A 27,368-nucleotide genomic window follows, 5' to 3' on the forward strand; every position below is an offset into this window, starting at 1 on the left:
TAAGGATTGTAAAATTTTAATTCTGAAATAAGCCCTATTTATTACTTTTGGTCGAATCTCGTGTTGCTTTATATTCGCTATAGCTTAAATATCCATCCTTGTCAATGTCATCTTCTTCAAGAACACTATCAATCATCCCTGTAATTAGAAAACAAAATTAATGATATTCTGCTACATTACCAAAAATGCAGTAAAATTGATGTTGGTGCTTTGGTACATAGGTCGGGTTTCTTTGAATATAAGGTTGGTTTATTCATTAGCTTGCTAATTTAGGTACCCAAAATATGTGAAGCTGTCTAAAATCGGGTCTGCCTGTTCCTAATTTGGTAATTGTTGTTTCCCTCTTAAAAAATTCCTCCTGGAAAATCCCCCTGTAGAATCCTCCCCACAACGGAAATCCGTCCAGTGGAAAATTTTCTCCCAGAAATTTCCTCCCCTGAATAGTCCTCCCCCCATACTTTCCCTGGATGATTTCAGATGTACATTAGAAAAGAAACCTAAAGTTCTACTCATTTGTTTAAGTCAGGGGCGACGCTATAAGTGTCGCCTAAAGTAATGAGACCGAAAGCTTCAATGCAGTATTCTTTCTTCTTATTTCCCAGAGGAACATTGATATGGAAGGAGTGGTCTTATAAACTTTGTAGGGGGCTCATTTGATTGCGAATTAAAAAGGGCTAGTCTCCTTTTTATGAGCCAAAAATTGAGTGGGGTAACCAGCCCCCCATAAGCCCTTTTTTCCCTAAATACGTCCGATAAAAATTTTGAGATAATCATTTTGTTAAAAAACAGTCCAAAGGTTAAATAACCATGCCTCCAGGGTTGAAATCCCCTCTTCCAGCCCCAGAGACAAGAACTGTAAGTTATGCAAGTTGCCCATTGTTAAGACTAATTAAAGAAAACTTTCCGAAAAAGTATTTTTGAAAGAAAAGTAAAAACTATATTATACTTAAGATCAGCAGAAATAAGAGCCTCTAATAGTCTCAAAACGACCAGAAGTTAAATAAACAATTATAGCGAACAAACATGCGACAGGTACTAACATAAATAAATAAATAAATCTTAAAACGACTAAAACTTAAATTGAATATGCAAATCAAGATTAAAATGAACCAAAATCTGTTATAATTAAAGAATAAATAAAACCCAAGATTAACGACCCACTCAGCCATCCAAAAACACAAAGAACCAGCATAAGCCTCCCTTTCCCTACAGATAGATCTTTATAAAATCGGAAAGAGGTCTCATACATGGATGACCAACTTTAACGCATAGAAAGCCAAGGAGCTTCTTATTACCCGATCAAAAGTGCCGCGTAAACACCCCATTTTCATGTTTATGGCGCTTGATATTAACCAAGTGACATATACCGATCGCAAATTCTGTCGGTCTGTTCGTCTGTCGGTTTGTCTCGGTTTTGCTACTTTGGGCACTTCCAGGTAATATAGGACGATGAAATTTGTCAGGCGTATCAGGGATCGGACCAAATGAAATTAGAAATAGTCTTTTTCCCGATTTGACCATCTGGGGGGAGTGGGGGCCGGTTAATTCGAGAAAATAGAAAAAATAAAGTATTTTTAACTTACGAACGGGTAATGGGATTTTAATGAAATTTGATGTTTGGAAGGATATTGTTTCTCAGAGCTCTTATTTTAAATCCTGACCAGATCCAGTATAATTGGAGGGAGATTGAGGGAGGAACCTAAAATCTTGGAAAACGCTTAGAGTGGAGGGATCGAGATGAAACTTGGTGGGAAAAATAAAAAGTAATCCTAGATACGTGATCGACATAACCGGAATGGATCTGCTCTGTTTGGGGGAGTTGGGGGGGAGGGTTAATTCTGAAAAATTAGAAAAATGAGGCATTTTTAGCTTACGAAGGAGTGATCGGATCTTAATGAAATTTCATATTTAGAAGGACCTCGTAACTCAGATCTCTTATTTTAAATCCCGGCCGGATCTGGTATCATTGGGGGGGGGGAGTTTGGGGGGGGCAGAAATCTTGGAAAACACTTAAAGCGGAGAAATCAGGATAAAACTTGGTGGGAAGAATAAAAACAAGCCCAAGATACGTGACTGACATAACTGGACCGGATCCGCTCTCTTTTTTGAAGTGGGGGGGGGGATTAGTTCGGAAGGATTAGAAAAATGAGGTATTTGTAACTTACGAACGGTTGAGCAAATCTTAATGAAACTTGTTACTTTAAGGTAAGGTAAGGATCTTGTGCTTTAGAGCTTTCATCTTAATCCCGACCAGATCTGGTGACATTAGGGGGAGTTGGAGGGGGAAACTAGAATTCTTGGAAAACGTGAAAATTGAGTTATCTTTATCTTACGAATGGGTGATTGGATCTTAATGAAACTTGATATATGGAAGGATTGTATGTCTCAGATGCTCCATTTTCAATTCAAATCGGATCTGGGGACATAGAGGGCTGGATGGGGGAAATCGAAATCTTTGAAATCGGAAATCTTGGAAAACGCTTAAGGTTGGAGAGATCGGGATGAAACTTGATAGGAAGAATAAGCACAAGCTATAGATACGTGACTGGGACGGATCTGTTCTCCTTGGGGGAGCTGGGGTGTTTTAATTTGGAAAAATTAGAAAAATTGAGGTTGTTTTAACTGGTGAACAGGTGATCAGATCTTAATGAAATTTGACATTTAGAAGGAACTCGTGCCTAAGAGTTCTTATTTCAAATCTCGACCAGATTTGTTGACATTTGGGGGAGTTCGAGGGGGAAACCGGAAATCTGGGAAAACGCTTAGAGTGGAGAAATCGGGATGAAACTTGGTGAATAGAATAAGCAAATGTAGGAAATACGTGATTGAGGTAACCGTACTGGATCCGTTCTCTTTGGGGGAGTTATGAGGTGGGGTACAGGGCTTTGGTGAGTTTGGTGCTTCTGGACGTGCTAGGACGACGTTCTAGGGGGCTGAAGGGAGCGGCAAAATTAGAAAAAATGAGTATAATTAAATTATAACTTACGAGTGGGTGATTGGATCTTAATGAATTTTGATATTTAGAAAGACCTCGTGACTCAGAGCTCTTATTTTAAATCCCGACCGGCATTAGGCCTCTGATTTTCCTTTTAAATCAATCTATTGATTCTTATAATTTTGCTAGAGCTCATACCATATGAGCTCTTGGCTCTTGGCCCTTCCGGCCTCGTCACAAGTGCCATATGAGCTCTTAGCTCTGGTCAAAAATGAAGCTGTAAAGAGGGTCAACGAGCTTCGTCTACCGAGGATTCATTTCTAAACCGATCTCTCTTGGAATAACCACCTTGATCGGGTGAGAACCTCGTGGTCAAGAAAGCTAGGAGTCACCCTTCGCTGTAATGAAACCTTCTTTCATCCAGCCTGATTATCTCACTTTACAAGTTCTGAAGCAGCTGAATATGAACGCCCACTATATGCTGGTGCCCAGGAAACGCTTTTAGGACAACTCCAAAAGATCCAGAATAGGGTAAACAGGGGAAGCTACGCCTCTACATATGACTCGCTTCAACCTCTAAATGAAAGGTTTGATGTAGCATCGATGACTGTTTTCTGCAAATACATGAATTTGCCTCCCTCAAACGAGCTTTCTTGTATTGTTCCCCCTTTTGTCCAACGGACAAGGCAAACGTGAAGGCACACAGCTCGGTCCAATTATCTAAAGGAGGACACACCAAGAACCGAGTGCTTAAGGAAAAGCTTCATCGGCGTTGCACTTCTATCTGGAACGATCTTACTGAGGATGTTATATCCCTCAATCCCTCTGTTGACTCCTTCAAAAGAAGTTTCTATAGACATTTAAAACCCCCAGGTTTTAAAATAAGGTATCTGTATAGCGGCCTATCAGATTTATTTAAGTACCTTGTGCCGTGAATATAGGAATAAGAAAAAACAAAAAAAAGCTTAAATAGAATATACGAATCAAGCTTAAAATGAACAAAAATTACAACAAACAAGAATTTGGCTACTGCCCCTTTCACTAACTACAAAAGCGTGAAGCTTACTGCGTCATTGGCTCTTTACTTCGTTTCGGGTATATTTATCCTTTAATCGTACATTTTTTTCTTTTTGTTCGTTTTTATTCTTTGTGGAGGAGGGGGATATACCCACACCTACAGAAAATTCCCGGTGAAACATGTCCGTATGCTTCCCAATAGCAAATATCATCAGTAGAGAGCGGACAAATTGCGAAAATTAACAGCCCTTTCTGTAGCGGCTGTGGGGGGTCATGTCATCCTCAGAGGCATATTTACTAGACCTTTTAATTATGATGAACTAAATGGCAATATCAAAATTTCACTCAGATTTCTGTGGGTAAAAAACAGAAATGGGGAGGGCTAGTTGCCCTGCATTCTGTTCGGTTGCTTAAAAGGTTACTTAAATTTATAATTTTTGTTCGAATGAGCCCTCCTGATCTTGTGGCCCTCCTTAGTACGAAACAATCTTCCATGTGAAAAAAAGAATACGATAAACAACACGTATCCATGGTCTTTAAATAACAACGTCCATCACGCGGCCTTTCCATCATAAGAACAACAGACTGTTATAATTTTTCGGTTTTAGTTTTAAAGCTCCCATTTTATTGTAAGTTCTATTTCATTTCTATGCGTAGTTTGTTGAGAATGGTTATTGGGTATAGAGCTGAAATATTCTTAAGGTTTCAACAAATCTCATTGTCTTAGCTAAACTACCTGTCTTTTTCCTTATTGTTGTTTTTTTTTTTCCATGATCGTTCCTTAGCAAAAAATACACAATTTGAAATATTTGTAGATGAGAGCTTGAAACCTGTACAGAAGGGTTCTCTGATTGTTTTGTCGCCAAGGAGAGGGATAGAAGTCTCTAAGGGTGCGTTTTAATACCAAAGCATCCTAATTCTCGTTGATCTTTCACTTAAATACAGACGTAGATTCTAAGGAAGGGGGAGGGTGGAGGTATAAATCGACATATAATCCCTCTTTGTTTCTGGTAATATTCCTGATATACACGGTTGTATGAAAGTAAAAAGTAAAATCGAACCCCAAAACGAGCAGAACTAATTCCGTCCAGAAGGGGGGCTAGTCCTTCTTCATCCTCAGCCCCCCTCCCTCGTGGTCTTAGAAACTTCGGAGAAAATGCATTAAAGGATACTCATTTTTTAAGCGGAAAGTGATTGGAGACTAGCCAGTCCATGTCCTAGAACCGCTTTTAATATCTAGTCCTTTTTACACTTAAGAAGTGATCAAACATCCATGATCTTTCTTCAATAAAAAATTAACAATTCGAAACATTTGTAGATGAGAGCTTTAAACCTCTACAGTGAAGTTCTCTGATTGTTTTGTAGTTAGGAAGGTTAAGAAAAACCTAAAAGTATGCATCTTAATGGCAAAACATCCTAACTCTCATCGAGCCTTCATATAATTAAATAAAAAAAAATTGTAAGGAGTGACATTAAAACTTAAAACGAACAGAAATTACTCCGTGTATGAAAGGGGCTGTTCCTCCCTCAACCTCCCGCTCTTTACGCTAAAGGTTGGCTATTTCTCTCAATTCTACTACTAAAATAGTAAATAACTTTAGAGAACTGCTTAGAGAACGGAGAACTGTGAGCTCGTTACCACGAACTGTTTGAAATACAATATTAGCTCTAAGAACAGGCTTAAGGTAGAAACTAATATATAAAATGAGCAACATTTATTCCGAAGATGTGGCAGGTTACCTCTTCCTCGTCCTCACTTATCCCCTATCGCCGTAGAAACTACGGAGGATGCTCATTTGATCGTAAATTGAGAGTTCTGGTACTTTTTTTTTGCTCAAAAGTGATTGAAAACCAACTTGCTCCTATGGTGTGAACTGGTTTTGATATCTGGTCTTTTTGTTACCAATTAGGACGTCTCATCGAAATTTTTAGGTACTTGTATTATACTTTCTCTGTGACTGCTCAATTGCGGGTGTGGGGGAATATTCCATGGGAATTGTCAGGGGAGGATTTTTCCACGGGGAAGGATTTTCCGGGAGAATTTTCTGCGATGGGGGAATTTTCCATGGATGGATTTCTTTTGAGAAATTTTTCACATGGGAGAATCTTCCGGGGGGATGCCGGCTGCCTGCTAATTTTTGTGCCCAGGAAAGTCACTAAGCAATTCATATAAGACGGTAGTGTATATGATGGGAATTGATGAGATCCTTACTTTGTTTTCCATACTGGGGAAGAAACAGTGAATAATGGAGGTGAAAGAAAACAGGGAGCAATTGTTCGTAGATAAGTAGCCCTTGAAACCCCTTCCAACTCCTAAGATCCGTAAATGTAAAATCATAAGAATGAATCATCTATGTCTTCTACAAAGAATCCGTGGTTGCTCTGGCTGAAGAAATTCCAGGTCTAATTTTGCAAGGGCCCCACCCCTCGGGTGAGTCACAAAAATTAGAAGAAGACTCACAACATTTGTCTTTCCTCCCGTTGGTAACCTTAGCGTGGGTAAACAATACACTTTACTCTCTCCTAGTGTAACTTTCTTATCAAAATTTGTACGCATTACTTTTTGGATTTTGTTTTTATTATTTCATGAGTGTCACCGCAGTTATAGCACAGTGGATTCTTAATATGCATGAAAATACAAGCCTGGGGTTTTGGTTCCAGTTGCTAACAGGCTGGGGACAAGCTTGCTACTTGTCCTTGTAAAAAGAAAGAGAAAAAGAAGAAAAAAACAACAAACGAAGCAAAGATTTGATGGATTATGCACCATCAAGGGTTCTGGAATATTCCCATTCATTTATTCCATTTTAATGTGGCTTCTTCAACGTCAAATTTGAACTAAATTATTTTCCTATCATTTTCAGACAGACACGCTCTTTTTTATAATACTAAATTTTCGTTACCAAGTCACCAAAAATATGGTAAAGCAGGGGCTCCTTATACTTGAAAACTCCTACTCAATGGTCCAGATCTCTTAAATACGATAGTCCAAGCAAAGGCGGCACGATCAGGAATGGACGATACGGCATTATATTATGCTCTATCTCATCTCTTTTTAAGTGGCTAAACCATTTCCTTGCATGAATTAACTAACGGATGTAGGGTATGTAAGTAAAAAACAAAAAACAAAAAAACAGAATTTCGGTGTTGACGATTATGCTTACTGTCTACTCAAAACTAGAACATTAACACAAATTTTAATCTGAACCAGAGTTTTGTTTGGGTATTCGTTTGAATTTTTAAAATATTTTAGCGATTCAAAAACGTAATAAATATTGTCAAAAACGAACCAACAGATTGTTTACTTTTTTAGAAGAAACTCACAAAATATTATTAGGCAAAACAGAATAATAAGTAAAAAAAGCCACTAAAAACAGTGATAGATGACTAGGTGTCGCAACCCTGAGTGTGTAAATGCTATAACTATTTTCTTCATTGTAAATGAACCATTTTACTGAATGTTCCGAGGGATTGAGAGTAAGACTGGACTTTCTGGGTTAAGGTTGGGTGAAGTTGCAGAATGACATAAAATCTTTCTTGTTTCCTTGGTATGCGGTGAAAACGAAAGACGTTAGTCGGATATGATGGAGAAGGAATTTTCATCGTTGGATAACCATGACTTAATGGTTTGACGAGTTTATAACGTATTAGTACGCGGAGTCATCAAAAAGTACTTTATTATAGAGAATTATTTGTTAACCATTTAACAAGGGCAACCTTATAAATTTATCTAAAAAGACTTGAACTAAAAAAAAATTCTTGGAGGGGACTAAAAGTGAGAAGAAAAAGTAATAAGGTATTTTTCTCGTGAAAAGCATATTATTTTCGGAATATTTGTAAGATTAAGGATTGAGGTGTCCATTCCGGATATACTTTGGAATATCCTTAGCTCGCTATAAGAAATATCTGAAAGATTCTTGGGAATCCGAGCAGTAACTTCGCATATACAAAAAAAGAGTTGTCCAATCATGAAGAGTTGTCCAAGCCTCTTATTTCAAACTTTAGGCCATTTCTTGGTGTTATCCCATGATTTTGTTATAGTTGATTTTTTTTTTATTTGGTCTCTTTTTTTCCTTTTGTAATTTACTACTCCACTCTAGTCTTGCTGTTTATGATGGGTTTAAAATATATCATTATAATCTCTATACTCTTAAGGCAGGAAGCACTCTCAAGGAATCTCTTTATACCTCCCATGTTAAACATTTGAAGTTTGCTTGACGTTGGTGAATTAGTGATTTTGGCGGTTTTTATGTCAATAGAAATAAAGAAATCTGGTGAATATTTTGATCTAATCAAATCTTAAAGCCGACAATTATTTTTTTTATAATTCCAAAATAATTATAAAACCTGTTTAGGGTTTGCATCCTAGATTGTTATACTTGACACGGTCGTTGTGGGGTATCAAAAAATAGAGCAAAAAATTTTCTTTTCAACAATCAGAAACTTATTTCTATACTATATACTTCCTGGCTGCAGTCCCTTCAAATATCTCACATATTTGTGTTCCGAAGTCAAAAATTCCCCTCAAAAGACTAGATCCAGCTGCAATCGGAGTGTGTGAGAATGCATAAATTACACCAAAGGACTAACCACTCGGATTGTTCAGGAGTGATTTAGTTAAGTATTAGTTAGTTGTAACCTGTTTAAACAGGGTCTAGACAATAATTAGCGTGCAGACATCAAACTGCCGGTTAATAGACATATAAAAAATTATATTGTATAAATAATTACAAGAAGAATTGCTAAGGATAACCTTCACCTAATCGTAATTTTGAGTGAGAAACCCCTTAAATTCAAACTTCTTATGTTTGTTTAGTTGAAGCGACGAAGAAAACTGATACCTTTGTATTTGACCGAATCGCCGCCTAAGAAAAAGAATTGGCTAGGGAGTTAAATTTTTGGACTTTGGCTAGGCCTTAACGCAGCTTTTAAATTATTGAATATTTTTTAGAACATTAGCTATACAAAAAATTTTTGGAAAACTGTTTTTATAATATTGTTAACGTCATAAATGCTAGCATAATTTAGAATTGTATTGATTATGATGGCTCGTACTTACTAACGTAAACTTGCATATTAGCGTTGTTAATCCTCCTAATTTCCTCAAGTTTGCGGTTCTTTTCTTCCTCTGTATCCCGTGGCTTAAAATCTGGCTCAGGAAGTATGTGGCTAATTGCTGAATAAAGCTCCAATCCATCAAGTTTCAGATTTCCATCGTAGTCGTGTAATCTTAAAAAGTGAGGGATCTAAGGGATCTTTTATGTGTTCTTAGTCGAGTCAAATTGGAAATAGGTAACGTTATAAACGAATTGTTTTAGGAAAAGAGTAGATGGTGAGTATTGGGGATCACTCTACTTTACTGTTCATCAGATAGTCTTTGTTTTCATTTTTTTTTTTTTATTTGACAGTGATAGATAGATAGCATGTCTTAAGCTCCAAAGATTATTCTGCGCAGCACAAGTTTAATGATTGCCACTAGTCTGAGATGAAACAAGGAGATGTGTAAAAAGAAAAGAAAATACAAAAAAGAAACAAAAATGAAAAGACATGAGTAAAAAAAGAAAAAAATATACAAAATCAGCCAGCCACTGGTATATGCATGGATATCACTATCCATGCAGCTATCTAAAGAAATTACAAGGTGTGCATTTAATTTAGCTAAGCTAATTTTTAATGTCTCATTTTTTCTTTCATCTTAGAGCATATTTTTCACCATCCTGTGGTGGCAAATAAATTATCTTGTGGCAAGTAGATTTTGGAATATCCGGTAAAATTCTATTATCTTACCCATAATATTCATCTCCTGAACAAGTCAATTTCTTGTAACAAAACAGAAAATGAAGCTATCTCACATTTTCATTCCTCTGTAGCCTACCTTTTGAGGCTTTTAATTTATCGCCTTTGTTCCTTAAATTTAACAGTCCGTTCTAGTTTAAATTTATATTTCTATAATACATTTAAATCGTCGAATATTCTACCTTTTCTGTCAGGCGTGGCAACAAGGATTAGCATCAAATCCTAAGAAAATCTTCCCGTCATTCCCTCCCTCCAAAGAAAAGCAACAATACGACCTGTCAATAAAAGAGTTAATCTGAAAACATAATTCTCTTACTTAATGCTAAATCTGAATCAATTTTTATTTTTGTTCTCAACAGACATACTGAGATTTAAAATTTGAATTGAATAAATGAAAATCTCAAGATTAAAAATATTAATTAGAAATCTAACACAGCTTGAAACCCTGAGGATTTAAATTACCAATCTGTACCTATCTAATACAAAAATAACCAACACATAATAATTTGTTTTTTAAGGAGTATTTCGACTCATATACTTAGTTTGAGGCAAATACCTACATGCATCTTTATTAGAGTTCATATTTTTCTGAACATTTTGTCTTTATTTGAATATTTTAGGATGAATAGAAGAGGAAATATCACAGAAGAGCTCTAAACTGATAGGACTCTACAATGACAGGACTAGCCATTATAAACATTAATTAAAATATTGAGGTGGACATCGACCATGCAATCATGCAATCAAACAGTTCGTGGAAACGAACTGTAGTAAGGAGCTACCCGGCTCAATAGTAGACCAAACTCTGAAAAACGGAATTTTGATGCTAAAAGATACATCAAAAGAATTGGATTTTCATGCTGATTTTAAATATATAAGTTTCATCAAATTTAGTCTTTGTCATCAAAAGTTACGATCCTGAGAAAATTTGCCTTATTTTGGAAAATAGGTACACCACCCCCTAAAAATCATAGAATCTTAACGAAAATCACACCATCGGATTCAACGTATCAGATAACCTTACTGTAGAAGTTTCAAGCTCCTATCTACAAAAATGTGGAATTTTGTATTTTTTTTTTTGCCAGAAGACAGATCACGGGAGCGTGTTTATTTGTTTTTTTTTTTTTTTTTTGTTTCTTCTTTTCCCAGGGGTCATCTTGTCGACCAAGTGGTCCTACCCCCTAAAAATCAAATAATATTAACGAAAGTCACACCATCAGATTCAGCGTATCAGTGAACCCTACTGTAGAATTTTCAAACTCCTATCCACAAAAATATGGAATTTTGTATTTTTTCCCAGAAGATAGATCACGAGTGCGTGTTTATTTGTTTTTTCTTGTTGTTTTTTTTCCAGGGGTGATTGTATCGACCCAGTGGTCATAGAAAGTAGTGAGAGGGCTCATTCTAACGGAAATTAAAATTTCTAGTGCTGTTTTTAAGTGACCAAAAAATTAGAGGGTACCTAGGCCCCCTCCCACGCTTATTTTTTCCCAAAGTCAGCCATGTTGTTAAGCATAGGCGAAAAACCTAATAATTATGTCTTTCGGGATGACTTAAATTTCCCACAGTCCCCGGGGGAGGGGCTGCATGATACAAACTTGACCATTGTTTATATGTTAGTAATGGTTATTGGGAAGTGTACAGATGTTTTCATTGGGAATTTTTGGCGTTGAGGAGGGTGTGTGTGGGTCGTGGGGAGGAGGTTACGTGTGAGGATCTTCCATGGAGGAATTTGTTATGGGGGAAGATAATTTCCATGAAGGGGCTGCAGGATTTTCTAGAGTTATTAAATAAACAATGAGAAAATAAATAAAAAAAAGAGTTTTTCAGCTGGAAGTAAGAAGTAAGGATTATTTCGTATATAAGGGGGTTCGTCTTTTCCACAATACCTCGTTCTTTACGCTAAAGTATTTCTAGTAATTTCAACTATTTATTCAACGGCCTTTGCCATTCAGGGGTCATTCTTAAAGAATTGGGACAAAATTCAAGCTTTAGTGTAAAGAGCGAGGCATTGACGAGGGGCGAATCCCCTCATATAAGTAATAAAAACATACAAATATAGAAGTTCTATGCTTAAGTTCATTCGTAATTTATTTATTACTGATAAAAACGTTCGTAAAATAAATAAAAGTTCTAGTTGTCTTTTTAAGTAATTAAAAACTAGAGGGCACTAGCTCCCTCACCTCTTTTTTTTATCAAAGTCGCCCAATCAAAACTATGAGAAAGCCATCTAGCTCATAAAAATTAATGTGTAAATTTTGTTTTAATTATTCACTGTGCGATGAGCCAAAATTAAAACATGCATTAATTCAAAAAACGTTCAGAAATTAAATAAAAAACATTTTTTTTACTGCAAGTAAGGAGCGATATCAAAACTTAAAACGAACAGAAATTAAAATTGTTAACAGTTAAAAAAATTTTTTTTTATTTAATAAATAGATATGGCGGTTGTGGAAATACAGAGATAGACTTGTCTTATAAAATTGTGAATTCTGTAACTTAACAGTAATGTATAGAACTTTAAAAAGTTGAAAGATACGCTACATTGTTATGAAAAGTAAAATCTTGATTAGTAAATTTTCGAGATTTCGTCGAAGTTGATACTGTTTATTAAAACACCATTTTTATATAGAACCAGTGGTTAGTTAATGCTTTATTACCTATACTTAAAAGCCTCGTTTTAAAATTATTCTATGCATTTCTATCTCTTCATTCTGTTTTTTGTTAAACCCCCAAAAGAACTAGTATTTAAAGTTTAATATATATTTTACGAAAATCCCTCATTTCCTACTCTTTATTACTATCATAGTTACTAAGCGATACCGTGAAGTTATGCGACATGCTAAATTGTTCGATCTAAAGAAATTGTCACAAAGAGGGCATGACCCCAAAAGATGTTTCAAGACCAATCTGTTTTTGACAATAAATCAAGCAGTTCGTGACAACGAACCGTAGTAAGGAGCGACCCGGCTCAATAGTAACCGAAACTATAAAAACGGAAATTTGATACCAATAGCTACATCCAAACAATCACATTTTAATTCTGATTTGAAATACAGAAGTTTCATCAAGTTTAGTCTTACCCATCAAAAGTTACAAGCCTGAGAAAATTTGCCTTATTTTAGAAAATATTGGGAAACACTCCCTAAGAGTCATGGAATCTTAACGAAAATCACACCATCAGATTCACCGTATCAAAGAACACTACTGCATAAGTTTCAATCTCCCATCTACAATAATGTGGAATTTTGTATTTTTGCCAGAAGACAGGTCAAGGAAGCGTGTTTATTTATTTGTTGTTGTTTTTTCCCCAGGCCGAACCAAAAAAATCCCCCTGAAAACGTCAGTACAGTTCCCAAATCTGTGTTCTGGCAAAAAACAATACGAACTTCCACATTTCGATAGGAGCTTGAAACTTCTACATTATGGTTCTCTTATACGCTGAATCTGACGGTCTGATTTTCGTTAAGATTGTATGACTTTTAAGAGGTGTTTCCCCCTATTTTCTAACATGAGGTAAATTTTCTCAGGCTCGTAACTTTTTATGAAGAAGACTAATCTTGATGAAACTTATATATTTAAAATCAGCATTAAAATGCAATTCTTTTGATGTAACTATTGGTATCAAAATTCTATTTTTTAGATTTTCGGTTACTATTGAGCCGGGTTGCTCCTTACTACAGTTCGTTACCACGAACTGTTTGAAAGTCCATAAGCTTAAGTAGAATAAGAAGAATAAAAAGAAGAATAAAAAATTGTTGTCCCTGAAAAGAACTAAAATTTAGAATTCACACAACTCACTATTATTAGTATTCCCTATTACTAATTTCCAATCTATATACTATTATTTTTTTTAATATTAATAATTTATTAATAGAATTGGAAACTAATTCTTGAAATCTCTCACTTCTTCTGAAATTATTTTGACAAACAATTTTAACTATAAGGTAAGACTTGTTGCCAAATATTTTTTTTCACAGACATCACAAATTTGTTTATTTGCATTTTGTTACGTTTTAACAAGTCGGACAAAATTCCAGAGAGGACGGTTAAAACCTGGTGAGCCCCCCCCCCCCTCCTGGATTCATTATTGTATATATCACCGGGAAATTGTAGGTATTACAAGAACTTACTTAAAGTAGTAGAAATCTTTTTCCTCAGGAGTAAGTTTGGAAATGTCCACATCAGGCATCATGGCAGCTAAGTCCTCTTGTAGGTGACTAAAACAAAGCACAGTATATCAGACACATCAATATCACAATATATCAGTAATATATGAGAAGATCAGAACGCTTCCGACGGAAGTGAAGACTCAGAATTCCTAACGCTTCTGAACGTTTTGAATACGACAAATGCCTCAGGTAGGAAATTAGCTTTGTAGCAGATCTTTGTACTGATTGAATTTTCTTCCTATCATCTTTATTTATAGGATAGCATTCTAGAGAGCAATATTCAAGGATAGGGTGAACCTTTGACTTGTATAATTAAAAAGAAAAATCACATTAAACTTCAAAATTACTCTTTTAATTCTAGACAATGTAAACTGTGTTCTACCCGAGACAATATTCGTATGTTCATCAAACTTTGATAACGGATCAAATACTATGCCAAGATAGCATATAGCCCTCACTTCTGGTACCTTGGTGCTTCCAATCAAATAGCGAGAATGCGAATTTCCAACCAACTTTCTACGGAGACTGTGCATGACAGCATGCATTAGAGTGTTTAAAATCATATAGTTTACCGTGCACCATTCATTAGTTTTTCTATATCCCCCTGAAGTAGTTTTTCATCTTGTACCGAGCCAACTTTCCTATACAACTTCACATCATCTGCAAAAATTTTAACTGTAAAATTGCTTATTACTGACGGTAGATCGTTTATATATAATGGAGAATAAAATCGGACCTAAGCAACTACCCTGTGGAACCCCGCTACTAAATAAAATACTTGAGGATTTTGCCTGACAAACAACAACAGCTTGACTTCTACCAATCATGAAACTTTCAATCCACCTACGTGAACGCTCAACAAAATTTTTGAGTTTTTGAAGCAACTTTTGTCGAAAGCCGTAGAGAAATCTAAATATATGCAATCAAATGGGTTATCTTCGTCAGCAACCTGCTGGAAGTCTTTTATGACCCCTAATAGTTGAGCACTACATGAACGCTTCTGCCTGTATGCATGTTGTGCCTCTGACCATAGCACATTTTCTTCATAATGTAACCGTATACGATTAACCAATATGTTTTCCATTATTCTGAAAAATTTTGCAATAATAGAAATTGGTCCATAAATATGAAGAGAATCACGTCTACCAGACTTGTATAGTGGCTTCAAAAGAGCTTCTTTCCATGTACTTGGATGAGATCTAGCTGAAAACGACAGATTGAACAGTGTGACAAGCAGCTAACTGATGCCAAATTTTTTAACATTATATTCGTAATACCGCCAATATCTGGGTTTTTACTGTATCCAACGTTCTTGGCTAAACCATACTTGATACTAAATTCTAACTCATTTTTTGTCGAACTCTCTGTCTGGGAAACTTCAAAACTACTACTAAAAATACAGTTGAACTGATTGGCTTTTACAGAAGTCCTCGGAAATTGAAAATAGACGGTCATCAGATACTCCATTCCGACTGGCTAAAACATTCCTGATACGAAATTCCAACTCATTTTTTGTCGAACTCTCTGTCTGGGAAACTTCAAAACTACTACTAAAAATACAGTTGAACTGATTGGCTTTTACAGAAGTCCTCGGAAATTGAAAATAGACGGTCATCAGATACTCCATTCCGACTGGCTAAAACATTCCTGATACGAAATTCCAACTCATTTTTTGTCGAACTCTCTGTCTGGGAAACTTCAAAACTACTACTAAAAATACAGTTGAACTGATTGACTTTACAAACGTCTTTTTCTATAAGAATGGTACCTTCCCTAGGAACACTGGACGATGGTGACTTATCTCCTGAAAACGACCAAGACACCGCCGAAATATTTTAGGATTTTTTTCAGAATTTCTAATCAAAATTGACTCAAGCTTCCATCTGTTTTCACGTAACAGTCTGGTCGCGTAATTTCAAGCTCTTTTATAAGTTTCCATATTCGCATCAGTCCTATTAGCAATGAAACTCCTCCAAGCTGCATTTTTTCCTTTTATTTCTTGGGTACCGGCTAAGAAAGCCTCATTCTGTTTTTAAAACTTGGGCAGAAATTTTTTTTGGACCAATTGTTCACGTCTTTGTGATATTGCTTTGGGCAAAATATTGAAAATCATATCTAGCGATAGATAAGGTTTCCTAAACTTATCACATAAATTTAAATCAATAATAAATTTCTTAAGTACGTCATAATCAGCTTCCGTATAATCATACCGTATCTAGGTCGATTTAACTTCTGGAATATATTTTCTTAAGCCAATTTCTAAAACAACGTGATCGCTTTTTCCTGACGGCGGGCAACAATTAATGTTTGATGCAAAATCACTCGACTTAGAGAAACTAGGTCTAATGTTGAGGGAGTCTAATCAGATCTTAAACTTGTTGGCTCTATCACATGCTGAAAAAAAATGATTTTCAACAACAGCAGATAGAAAACTTTGCTATTCTTGAAAGCTCGAGCAAAGATATTGCCAATCTAACTTTGGCAGATTCAAAACATCAACTACTAGGACTTGACAACTATTTTTAGACAACTCACTAAAACACTCATAAGAGTCGAACACATCATTTAACGATGGACTTCTATAAAACGCAACCAAACGAATTATTTTTCTAGGGCCAGTAACATGTACATCAAGACAAATAGACTCAGTTAAATCAGAAGACTGAAAATCCTGCACTATGCTGAATGATAGTGAACGAGATGTGCACACAAAAATCCCTCTCTTTGCTCTCACATTAACTTCAAGGGAATAACCGTTTAAGGGCAAATGGTAAACAGATGGATCACTGCAGTTCTTTTGTAAAGCTTCCATGATAATATAATATCCGGATTTCTCTCAGAAATTTCGTATTAAACTCATCGAACTTGTTGCATAAACAGTCAGCATTAGTAAACAAAACACTTAACTCATCAATTTTAAACTTGTCTTTCCCATGGGGGACAAAAATGAGCCAACTTCACAAGTTCTGATCCATTACCGCCACGACATATTTTCCAATCCTTTTCACCGGCCGATATCTTTCCTCGAGTTGTATTTTCAATCCATCGCAAGTCTTTCTCAGCAAGTTCTACACTGGTACGGTCATGAGACATCCCGAACGGAGGACGCCGAGCTAGAAGTAATTTCATGTTCAATAGGAGAAAATGACAAGCCGCATCACGTTCTACTGGGGATCTTAAAATAACTTTATTCTCTTGCGGTTTTCCAAGCCTCACAGAAAAACTGCACCTAAAGGAGCAATCTCGAAATATTTTATATTTTCTGCAACACCAAGAACGATCAGATATTTCTGTTTGTGAATAATATCTGACAAGCACTGAGATATTTTACTAGATGGCGAAGCACTTGCCTCAAGCTTTGTTGTAATGTCAGCAGAAATATTTTCACTGAGATTTTGTAATTCTTGTTTAGCTGTTTTAACCACTACAAGCTTGACATTATCCATAGAGCATTTTTTTTTATTCCAACTTCAAGGTTCAAAATTTTTTGAATGATAGGACCTAGTTCCTACTTTAATTCGAACTTTAATTCTTCTTTCGATTGAGCGAACAAGCTGCTCATCTCAGTGCGTAGAATTTCTCTAATCTCCCTTGCAGTAACAGCTTCGTCGTTTGGCCTTTTCTGTTTGTAAATTGGACACCTCCAAACTGAATCCAATCGCCAACTCATATTTGTTTAAAGCTGGTATTCTGGCTCGCTCATTTCTATACAGTCAATACAAAACCGTTTTTCACAGCCATCACACAGAAGTTCTGCCGAATCATCCATTAACTTTTGTCGAAAGCTTTGCATTGCGACAAAAAGAATCATCTACCCCTTTTATCGGGGACTGCCAAACCCTTTTTGAACTCATTTTCAGAACAAGTAAATCGCTATCTAATAGCCATAATCTTGCAACCCTGCCTGAAATAAATTTGGGCTGTGGTCTTATAGATGATCAAGAGTTTCAAAAACGAATGTTCAATTTAGTCTATTCTATGTACTGACGCCAGGCTTAGTCATTTAGGACACAAAAGTCACTAGTAAACGAGAAATTTTCAAATTTACCACGTGCGGTTGTCACTATTGCCTTTCTATTGATTTTTCTTTCTATATATATTTCCTTTGTTTTAAAATTGTAATTATTAATCGTAGTTCAGTCCATTCTCGGCTGTTCCATGGATATTCTGTCCTGGTTATTTGGTGATGAGCAAAAATGTACATCCCTGACCTTATTCTTGTATGTAAGTACATACACTTTTTTCTTGTATGTGCTTGTGGTGGTATTAGTTCGGGGGAGGGGGGAGGGGTTCTTTCTCTTAGGACATTATTCTTTTACTGAAAAAAGAACTTTTGGTCTATTTGGAGGTTCAAATTTGTTTCGCGTTCCCCCTTCCTCCTTTTACTAAGATTATTTTTTAAGCTTTTCTCATATCTAAATATTTATGCAGACAGTTCAGATAATCGAGCAGTTCTGGAAATGTCGTGACAAGTTGAAATTCAACTTTGAAACTAAAAATTAAATAGTATATACAGTCATGTTAATAGCTCAGTCATGTTAATCATATTAATAGTTATGTTCTTCAAAACTTCAGTCTTTCTTCCAAAACATTTTAATCTGTTTTGAATCTAGTCTTTTTTCACAAGCATATATGCAAAGGTGGAACAACAACTTTAAAATTAATGTTAAGAATACTATATTTCTTAGATTAAGAGCGCATGAGGGTAAAAAAAAAATTAATCTTGAATAATAATAATTGATTAAATGGATACTCTCGCTTACCTAGGTATTACTATCAGATTGTGAATGCAGTGAAAATGCAACAATAAGAATAGCTTTGAAGAACAGATAGATAGATAGATAGATACATGTTTATTTATAACAAGAATTAAACCATATAAACAAACAGCACAAAGGCCTAATGGCATACTTAAGCGCATGGTATATCACAAAAAAAAACATAAGCCAAAGGAAAAAAAAAACGCCATTACTTCAACTTAAACTAATGCGCACTTCTTACGGAAACCAAAGTTCAGCACTCACAACAGAAAATATTATGGTAAACCAGCAACATTATTTCTTAATAACCTAAGAAATTGGTTTCTATCATTACAATTTCTCATAGCTCGGGAAATTTAATGAAAGTTGTCCGAAAACATAATTTTAGCAAATATTAGAAATGGCAATAAAATGATGTTGATGAACAGAGAAGAAATCAGAAGATCCATAAGGATGGCTAACTGAGGATCTATTATTAATATTAAAAGTTAATCTAAGGGCTTTATTTTGTAGAATTTGAAGAGGTTTAAAAGTTGAGGGAAAAATTGATGCCCAAACAGAAACGCAATAAAGAAAATATAGATTAACAAAAGAAAAATATATTTTCTTTAAAATATCCCTTGGAAAAAAATGGCGTAAACGAGAAAGAATGTCGATATTTTGCATGATTTTTAGAAACATTGTTTTCACATGTTCGGGGAAAGACAGATTTTCATCCAAAATAATCCATGATATTTAAATTGATCAATAGGTTTTAGTACCCTATCATTTATACAAAGAGAAAACTGTTCTGTTTTCTGAGAACTAGATCGAGAAAACAACATATATTGACATTTCACCTCAATTAACGAAAGTAAATTTCTGGCATACCAATCCCCTGCAGGTAAAACTGTGTTATAAAGACTATGAAAAAGTATGGATATATCAGCATGGGATGCAAAACTAACAACATCATCTGCAAACATTACAATTTTACAAATTGGTAATACCTCGGGCAAATCATTTAGAAATAGAAGGAATAAGGTTGGTCCAAGGTCAGACCCCTGAGGTACCCCAAAGCTTACCAAAAAACTCTCCGAACGCATACCATTAATTCTATCATGACATTCAAGTTTTTTACCCATAAGATGAGTTTTAGAAAAATTTAGGGATTTTGAAGCAAAACCATATTTTTGGAGTTTCATTAACAACAGACGATGGTTGACTGTGTCAAAGGCCTTGGCGACATCAAGAAATACCGCAAAAACACACTGATCACTATCGATTGAAACACTTATCTCAAGCAGAAATTGATGAATTGCCAACTCCGTTGATTTCCCTTTAATGAAACCAAACTGAGAAGGATGAAAATGTTTTTACCAATTAAATAATTATGGAGCTGACTGTTCACTATCTTTTCCAAAATTTTACTAAACACCGATAAAAGTCATATACCTCTATAATTTGAAGGATCACTAGTAATTCCGCCTTTATGTAGTGCTATAAAATTAGCTTTTTTCAACAAATCGGGAAAAACTCCTTGTACAAATGACAAATTATATATGTCTACATGTAACTTAAATGTTTTTTCTGAACTGCAAAATTAGCAATCAGTAATACTGACTCTAAATATCTTGAAATTTCTTACATTCCGAAATTAGCAAGTTACTGCACAACTTTACATCCATGGAGAACTGACCTGGGAAGATCCATTAGATCCTTACTAAAGCACCGATTTTAGCTTTATATGTACAGTGGATAAATCTCTGCTTAGAAAAATGGGAACCAGGGTTTAACCCCAACTACTGCTGAACTTCGAAATTAAAATCATTAAGGCTTTGCCCGATGACAGAAAACCAAATTCAAGATTCGTCGTGAATCAATAGACTATAGATAGGCAGTCTCAAATGAATATTGAACTTGCGAGCCAAGTTCAATGATTTATGTAAATAGCCTAGTATTAATGTTGGCAAAACCTTTTGTCTTTGTAACAAAAAGAATTTGAGCAATAAAAATAAACGATAAAACTATTATCACTTACTCTTCGTCATGGACAAGTTTGGTGTCACGAGTTATCTTCCCAGGAATATTTCCAGCTTCAGCATTCGGTCGATAATGTTCATGGGGCTTCATTGTCACTGACTGTCTGGAAAGACATGAATATCCTTAGTAAGAATGAACTATTATTTGGGTAGGCAATAAGTCAGTCACAGTTGAAATAATTCAAAACCCCACCAGAGTGTAAATCCCTTCCCAGAAATGCCAATAAGTAGGTGCATAGCATTTTGATACTTGCGTAAAGAGAAAACAGCACTTTCAAGAGGGTGTCGGCTCAGTTATTGCCGATAGAATCATAAAAATTCAGTTCTCAAAAACTGAAAAATCAACGAAAAATCTGAATTATTAAGAATGTCACCCCGATAATTTATTCTTTATAGCAAAGCTCAAATCATTTCAAAACTATTATACTAATGAATGGTCTATGATATTATAAAAGCATCGTAAAAATCTTGAAAACTTTATGAAGTGGTCTCAGAAGACTTACGCCAATACGTAAAATACTAAACTTTGAGGTGTTTCACTGACTTACTTAGACCTAGTGAACTCTACACCTAGTAGGGAATAGAAAAGCAAGGGTTTATATCTGTCTCAGATGATCTTAAGCTAACAACCGCAACTCGTTGAAGGATTAACATAGGACTCTTGCCTTAATTTAAGGGGAACAAGCAATTCTGGTCCATTGCCTATACTTCAAAGGTCCGATGAAGTCCAGGATACACATCGTAGGGAATCCGTCCCTGTTTCATTTGAGCCACGTAAACCCAGTTTCGTATCCTTCTTTAGTCTGACTTCGTCAGTTTTTGTGGTAGCTTAGTGATAAATCTGGGTGTTAGGTGCATCAACAATCGAAATCATCAAAATATTCTTTGCAGCCACCTGTTCTAGAATCGAAACAATCATTTCTCAACAGCTTTAATCAGACTCTGAAATTCGTTATCCATTTATAAATATAAAAACTAACTTGTTGTTGAATAGGCGCAGCTTCAGTTTTAGGGAGTACTTGCTACATCTTAAAATGTTATTTAATTGATAGAAGACTGTATATTCAATATCAGTCCCTATCTCTATCATAACTGCTGACTTGAGACACAGTGCTACCCAGGTACTTGAATTCAATAACTTCCTCCACTTCTCCTTGCGCAAATTTCAGACCCGCCGCAAGCAAAGTGATAACTTCATTCGACATCAATTTGGTTTTGCTCACATTGATCTTCAGACCTATTTAGGAGGTTTCTGAGGCCAAATCTTCAGTATTACGCTTCTCATATTTTAAAATAAGAAAAGGAAGCTATGTCATCACTAAAACTGCCGTAAAATGTCTTTGAGGGATACTTTGTGTAACACCACCAAAACTACAAGGAGTTGGGTTTTTGCTATAGGCGGCAGTCACTCAAATCAAATTATTCATCATCTATCGTGGTAGTTTAATGGTATCCTTCAAAAAAATAATGTTTTGATAGATTTTTGAAAATCCCTCATTTGTCTAGCTGTAAATGGATCATTAAATTCAAACACGAATTCTTTTCATTTATCTGATTTTTTCTTTTGGCAGGCCAATTATGTATGTGGGATATTTGCCCACGGGGGAATTGTCTGGGAAAAATTTTACGAGGGATTCATTGGAGAGGGAATTAACTGTGGAGGGGGAGATTTCTCCACAAGGATTTTTTCTTGGGAGGAATTTTATTGCTAGGGGGAATTTTCCACAGAGGAGGGAATTTTAAGCCCTCATTTGCGCAAAGGAAATCATTCACAAATTAAATTTTAACAACAATTTTCTCCAAACCAAAGTTAAGATTAACATTAAAACTTAAAATGAACAGAAATTATTCCGTATATAATAAGGGCTACCCCACCTTCTACCCCTCATTTGCTACACGAAAGTTTGTCACTCTTCGGAATTAATGTAAAAAAGTATTTTTTTTTTCCATTTCACTGGCCTTCTTGTTTTAGCTATTAAAGAGTTGAGAAAACAGTCAAACTTCGGTGGAAAGAGTGAGGTTTTGTATTCTTAATGAAAATCACACCATTAGACTCATCCGATCAGAGAACCCTACTGTAGAGGTTTTTCAGCTCCTACATACAAAATGTGGAATTTTGCATTTTATGCCAGTAGATATCTCATGGGTTTTCGTTTATTTATCAAATAAAGGGTGGACTTAAAAAGAGTGCCCATTTTAAGTGGCCAAAATGATTGGGCTGCAGCTAGCTTCCTTCCCACTCCTTTCTTCCCCAAAGTTGTCCGATCAAAATTTTGAGATAGCCCTTTCTGCCCTGCATAAATAAAAACTTAGTTAGAAGTTTTCAGGGGTAAACTTTTCAGGGGAAATTTCACACTTGGGAAGTTTGCCAGGATTCCTATGTGAAATTATTTTTCTTTGTCTTATCTTGTTTTAACCGACTCGATTTTACATGTGGATATGTTCTGCGAAAATTTTCAGCCGGATTGGGATTGTCTGGAGGGTTTTTCAGGGGGGAGGGGTGAAATTTTCTGCGGAGTAAATTTTCTTGGGAGAATTTTGCGGGAATTTTCGTTGGACAAACTTTTCACAGGGAGTAGGGGAATTTCTAAGGCTACGGAGGAGGGGATTTCCAGAATGATTTTAAAAACGACCAGAAATTAAAGTTTTTTTTTAATGATAATGTATCAAGGAGAATTTTAATATGGAATCGTCCGCAAAAATTTTCCAGGAAGAGTTTTCAGCGAGGATGGCATAAGGGTGGGGTGTTTTATTTGGGAGGAACTTTGCTTGGAGGAATTTTCCATGAAACAAAGTAATTTTCCATGGAGGGGAGCCAAATTTCCTGGCTTTATTTCAAAAACGATTAGAAAATAATCAAAAAAGGTTTTTAAGTATCTTGTTGTTTACTTTCAAGTTTGATCTTTGTCCCAATTAAATAAAAAACAAGTTTTTCTAACTGAAAGTAAGGAGCGACATTAAAACTTAAAACGAACAGAAATTATTCCGTATATGAAAGGGCTTTTCCTCCTTAACCCCCCGCTCTTTACGCTAAAATTTGACTCTTTCTCTTAACTCTACTTTTTAAAGCAGTAAAAAACTTTAGCGTAAAGAGCGAGGGGTTAAGGAGGAAAAACCCCTTTCATATACGGAGTAATTTCTGTTCGTTTTAAGTTTTTCTTGTTTTTTTATTTAATTTCTAAACCTTTTTGAATTAATGCAAGTTTTGATCTTTGCTCTGCGCGCATGAATAATGAAAACGAAATTCGCATACTAATTTTTTTTGGCTAAATGGCTTTCTCATAGTTTTAATCGGAATATTTTGAGAAAAAAGAAGCGGGGGAGGAGGCCAAGCTGCCCTCCAATGTTTTTATCAAACAGTTCGTGGTAACGAACTGTAGTAAGGAGCGACCCGGCTCAATAGTAACCAAAACTCTAAAAAATGGAATTTTGATACCAATAGCTATATCAAAAGAATCGCATTTCAATGCTGGTTTTAAATATATAAGTTTCATCAAGTTTAGTCTTACCCATCAAAAGTTACGAGCCTGAGAAAATTTGCGTTATTTTAGAAAATAGGGGGAAACGCCCCCTAAAAGTCATAGAATCTTAACGAAAATCACGCCATCAGATTCAGCGTATCAGAGAACCCTATTGTAGAAGTTTCGAGCTCCTATCTACAAAAATGTGGAATTTTGCATTTTTTGCCAGAAGGCAGATCACGGATGCGTGTTTTTTGTTTTTTTGTTTGTTTTTTTTTCCCCAGGGGTGATCGTATCGACCCAGTTGTCCTAGAATGTTGCAAGAGGGCTCATTCTAACGGAAATGAAAAGTTCTAGTGCCCTTTTTAAGTGACCAAAAAAATTGGAGGGCACCTAGGCCCCCTCCCACGCTAATTATTTTCCCAAAGTCAACGGATCAAAATTCTGAGATAGCCATTTTATTCAGCGTAGTCGAAAAACCTTATAACTATGTCTTTGGGGACGACTTACTCCCCCACAGTCCCCGTGGGAGGGGCAACAAGTTACAAACTTTGACCTGTGCTTACATATAGTAATGGTTATTGGGAAGTATACAGGCGTCTTCAGGAGGATTTTTTTGGTTTGGGGGAGGGGTTGAGAAGAGGGGGATATGCTGGGAGAACTTTCCTTCGAGAATTTGTAATGGGAGAAGAAAATTTCCATGAAGGGAGAGCAGGCTTTACTAGCATTATTTAAAAAAAAAAACAATTAAAAAATAAAAGTGAAAAAGCTTTTTCAGCTGGAAGTAAGGAACAGCAATAAAACTTAAAACAAACAGAAATTATTACCCATATGAGGGGCTCACCTCCTTCTAATACCTCGCTCTTTACGCTAAAGTATTTTCGGTAATTTCAACTACTTATTCTACGGCTTTTGTGATTCAGGGGGTCATTCTTAATGAATTAGGATAAAATTTAAGCTTTAGTGTAAAGAGCGAGGTACTGACGATGGGGCGAATCCCCTCATATATGTAATAAAAACATGAGAATACAAAAGTTCTTTACGTAAGCTAATTTATAAGTTACGTAAATCTTTTACCAATAAAAAGATTCGTAAAAAATTAAAAGTTCTAGTTGCCTTTTTAATTAACCAAAAAATCGGAGGGCAACTAGGCTTCGCCCCCCCTCTTTTTTTCTCAAAATCATTCGATCAAAATTATGAGAAAGCCATTTAGCCCCCCCCCAAAAAATATGCAAATTTCGTTTTGATTATTCCTCTGCGGAGAGCCAAAATCAAAACATGCATTGATTCAAAAACGTTCAGAAATTAAATAAAAAAAACGAGTTTTTTTAACTGAAAGTAAGGAGCGACATTAAAACTTAAAACGCACAGAAATTACTTCGTATATGAAAGAGGCTGCTTCCTCATCAACGCCCCGCTCTTTACGCTAAAGTTTGACTCTTTCTCTCAATTCTTCTTTCTAAAACAGTAAAAAACTTTAGCGTAAAGAGCGGGGCGTTGATGAGGAAGCAGCCTCTTTCATATACGAAGTAATTTCTGTGCGTTTTAAGTTTTAATGTCGCTCCTTACTTTCAGTTAAAAAAACTCGTTTTTTTTATTTAATTACATAAAAAGGCAACGAGAACTTTTAATTTTTTACGAACGTTTTCATTAATAAAAAATATACGTAATTTACGAATTAACTTACGTAACCAACTTCTATTATTGTATGTTTTTATTACGTATATGAGGGGGTTCACCCCCTCGTCAATACCTCGCTCTTTACACTAAAACTTGAATTTTGTCCCAATTCCTTAAGAATGACCACTGAACCACAAAGGCCGTAGAATAAATAGTTGAAATTACTAAAAATACTTTAGCGTAAAGAGCGAGGTATTACGAGGAGGTGAACCCCTCATATGCGTAATAATTTCTGTTCGTTTTAAGTTTTAATTCTGCTCCTTACTTTCATTTGAAAAAACTTTTTATATTTATTTTTTCCTTGTTTATTTCAATAATGCTAGAAAGTCCTGCGCCCCCTTCATTGAAATTCTCTTCCCCCGCGACAAATTCCCCCCTAACCAAAAAAATTCCCCTTAATACGTCTGTACACTTCCCAATAGCCATTAGTACACGTAAACAACGGTCAAAGTTTGTAACTTGCAGCCCCTCCCACGGGGACTGTGGGGGAGTAAGTCGTCCCCAAAGACACAGTTATTAGGTTTTTCGACCAGGGTGAACCAAATGGCAATCTCAAAATTTTGATCCTTAAAAACAAGCAATATTTCCAGCCAAAAAACGTTTAAGATTCTTGTAACCATCAATGCAATGTTTGCTCAAGTTCTACCACTTTATGTAATAATTATTTTCTATGGGAATTTTGGGGACAGATACCTATTGGGGGAAATACAGGTCCCATTTAATGCCCTACCCTCTGTCTTAAAGGATCTGGTGAGATGAATGCATTGACCCCCAGGTCAAAAGTAGGACAAAAAAATTGTGCTATGTAGGGCTATCTATTGACTTTCTTACATCTTGGAGTGTCACTTATTCTGTCACGCTTAGTGTAGCGCAGCTGCACCACGTCTCTTCGTGACAAGCATATCATACATCACACCATGCATGTTACTTCGTACCACGCTTGGCAAGTGTCACCTGATGCCTATGATCTTAAAAACAGGCAATATTTCCAGCCAAAAACGTTGATGATTTGTTGTAACCATCGATGCAATGTTTGCTCAAGTTCTACCACTTTATGTAATAAGCTAGCATTGTAGCAACAGACCCTATAAAACAACTATTACCAGTTAAAATGAATAAAACGACTGGCAACGGTAAATTCTCCTGCTCTGTTGGAAGAAGCACCATGGTAGATAGCATAGACTAGGCATGTCAAGTCCGATTTTGAGTCTCTAGGGGTCATTCACGGACAAGTAATGAAATATGCAGATGGTTACTTCAAAAATTGAGGATACGTTCCTATAACCCAAAAAATATACCAAATTCTAACTAATAGGAAGGTTTGCTTTAAGTAAAATTGAGTGATATAAATAAAGAAAAATTTGTGATTAGTTTTTACCCTGGGTTTTTCATGTGTGAATGGGATCCATATCCAAACCCTGGTCCATGTCCATAGGATACGCTCTGCAAAGTCACGAATAAAATTATAGTTTTCGTGGAAATCATTTCTCCTTTCTGCATTTAAACTATTTAATTTTAAGCAATAAAGA

At 35.7% G+C, this 27,368-nt stretch overlaps 1 protein-coding gene across 2 annotated transcripts; it reads right to left on the reverse strand.

Annotated features, from left to right (window-relative positions):
• On the reverse strand, positions 1-27,368 carry LOC136029435 (multiple coagulation factor deficiency protein 2 homolog). Of its 2 annotated transcripts, none has more exons than XM_065707822.1 (5): positions 27,218-27,368; positions 20,698-20,802; positions 13,879-13,965; positions 9,009-9,178; positions 1-138 (listed from the first exon to the last, which is right to left on the reverse strand). In XM_065707822.1, exons 1-5 carry the CDS (start codon positions 27,337-27,339, stop codon positions 35-37), a joined length of 588 nt encoding a protein of 195 aa, XP_065563894.1. In that variant the 5' UTR covers positions 27,340-27,368; the 3' UTR covers positions 1-34. The 2 variants fall into 2 exon arrangements, with proteins under 2 accessions (XP_065563894.1, XP_065563895.1); XM_065707823.1 differs by having other exon boundaries at positions 9,005-9,178.

The sequence above is a fragment of the Artemia franciscana genome, chromosome 7 (assembly GCF_032884065.1).
Source record: "Artemia franciscana chromosome 7, ASM3288406v1, whole genome shotgun sequence".
Classification (NCBI taxonomy): Eukaryota; Metazoa; Arthropoda; class Branchiopoda; order Anostraca; family Artemiidae; genus Artemia; species Artemia franciscana.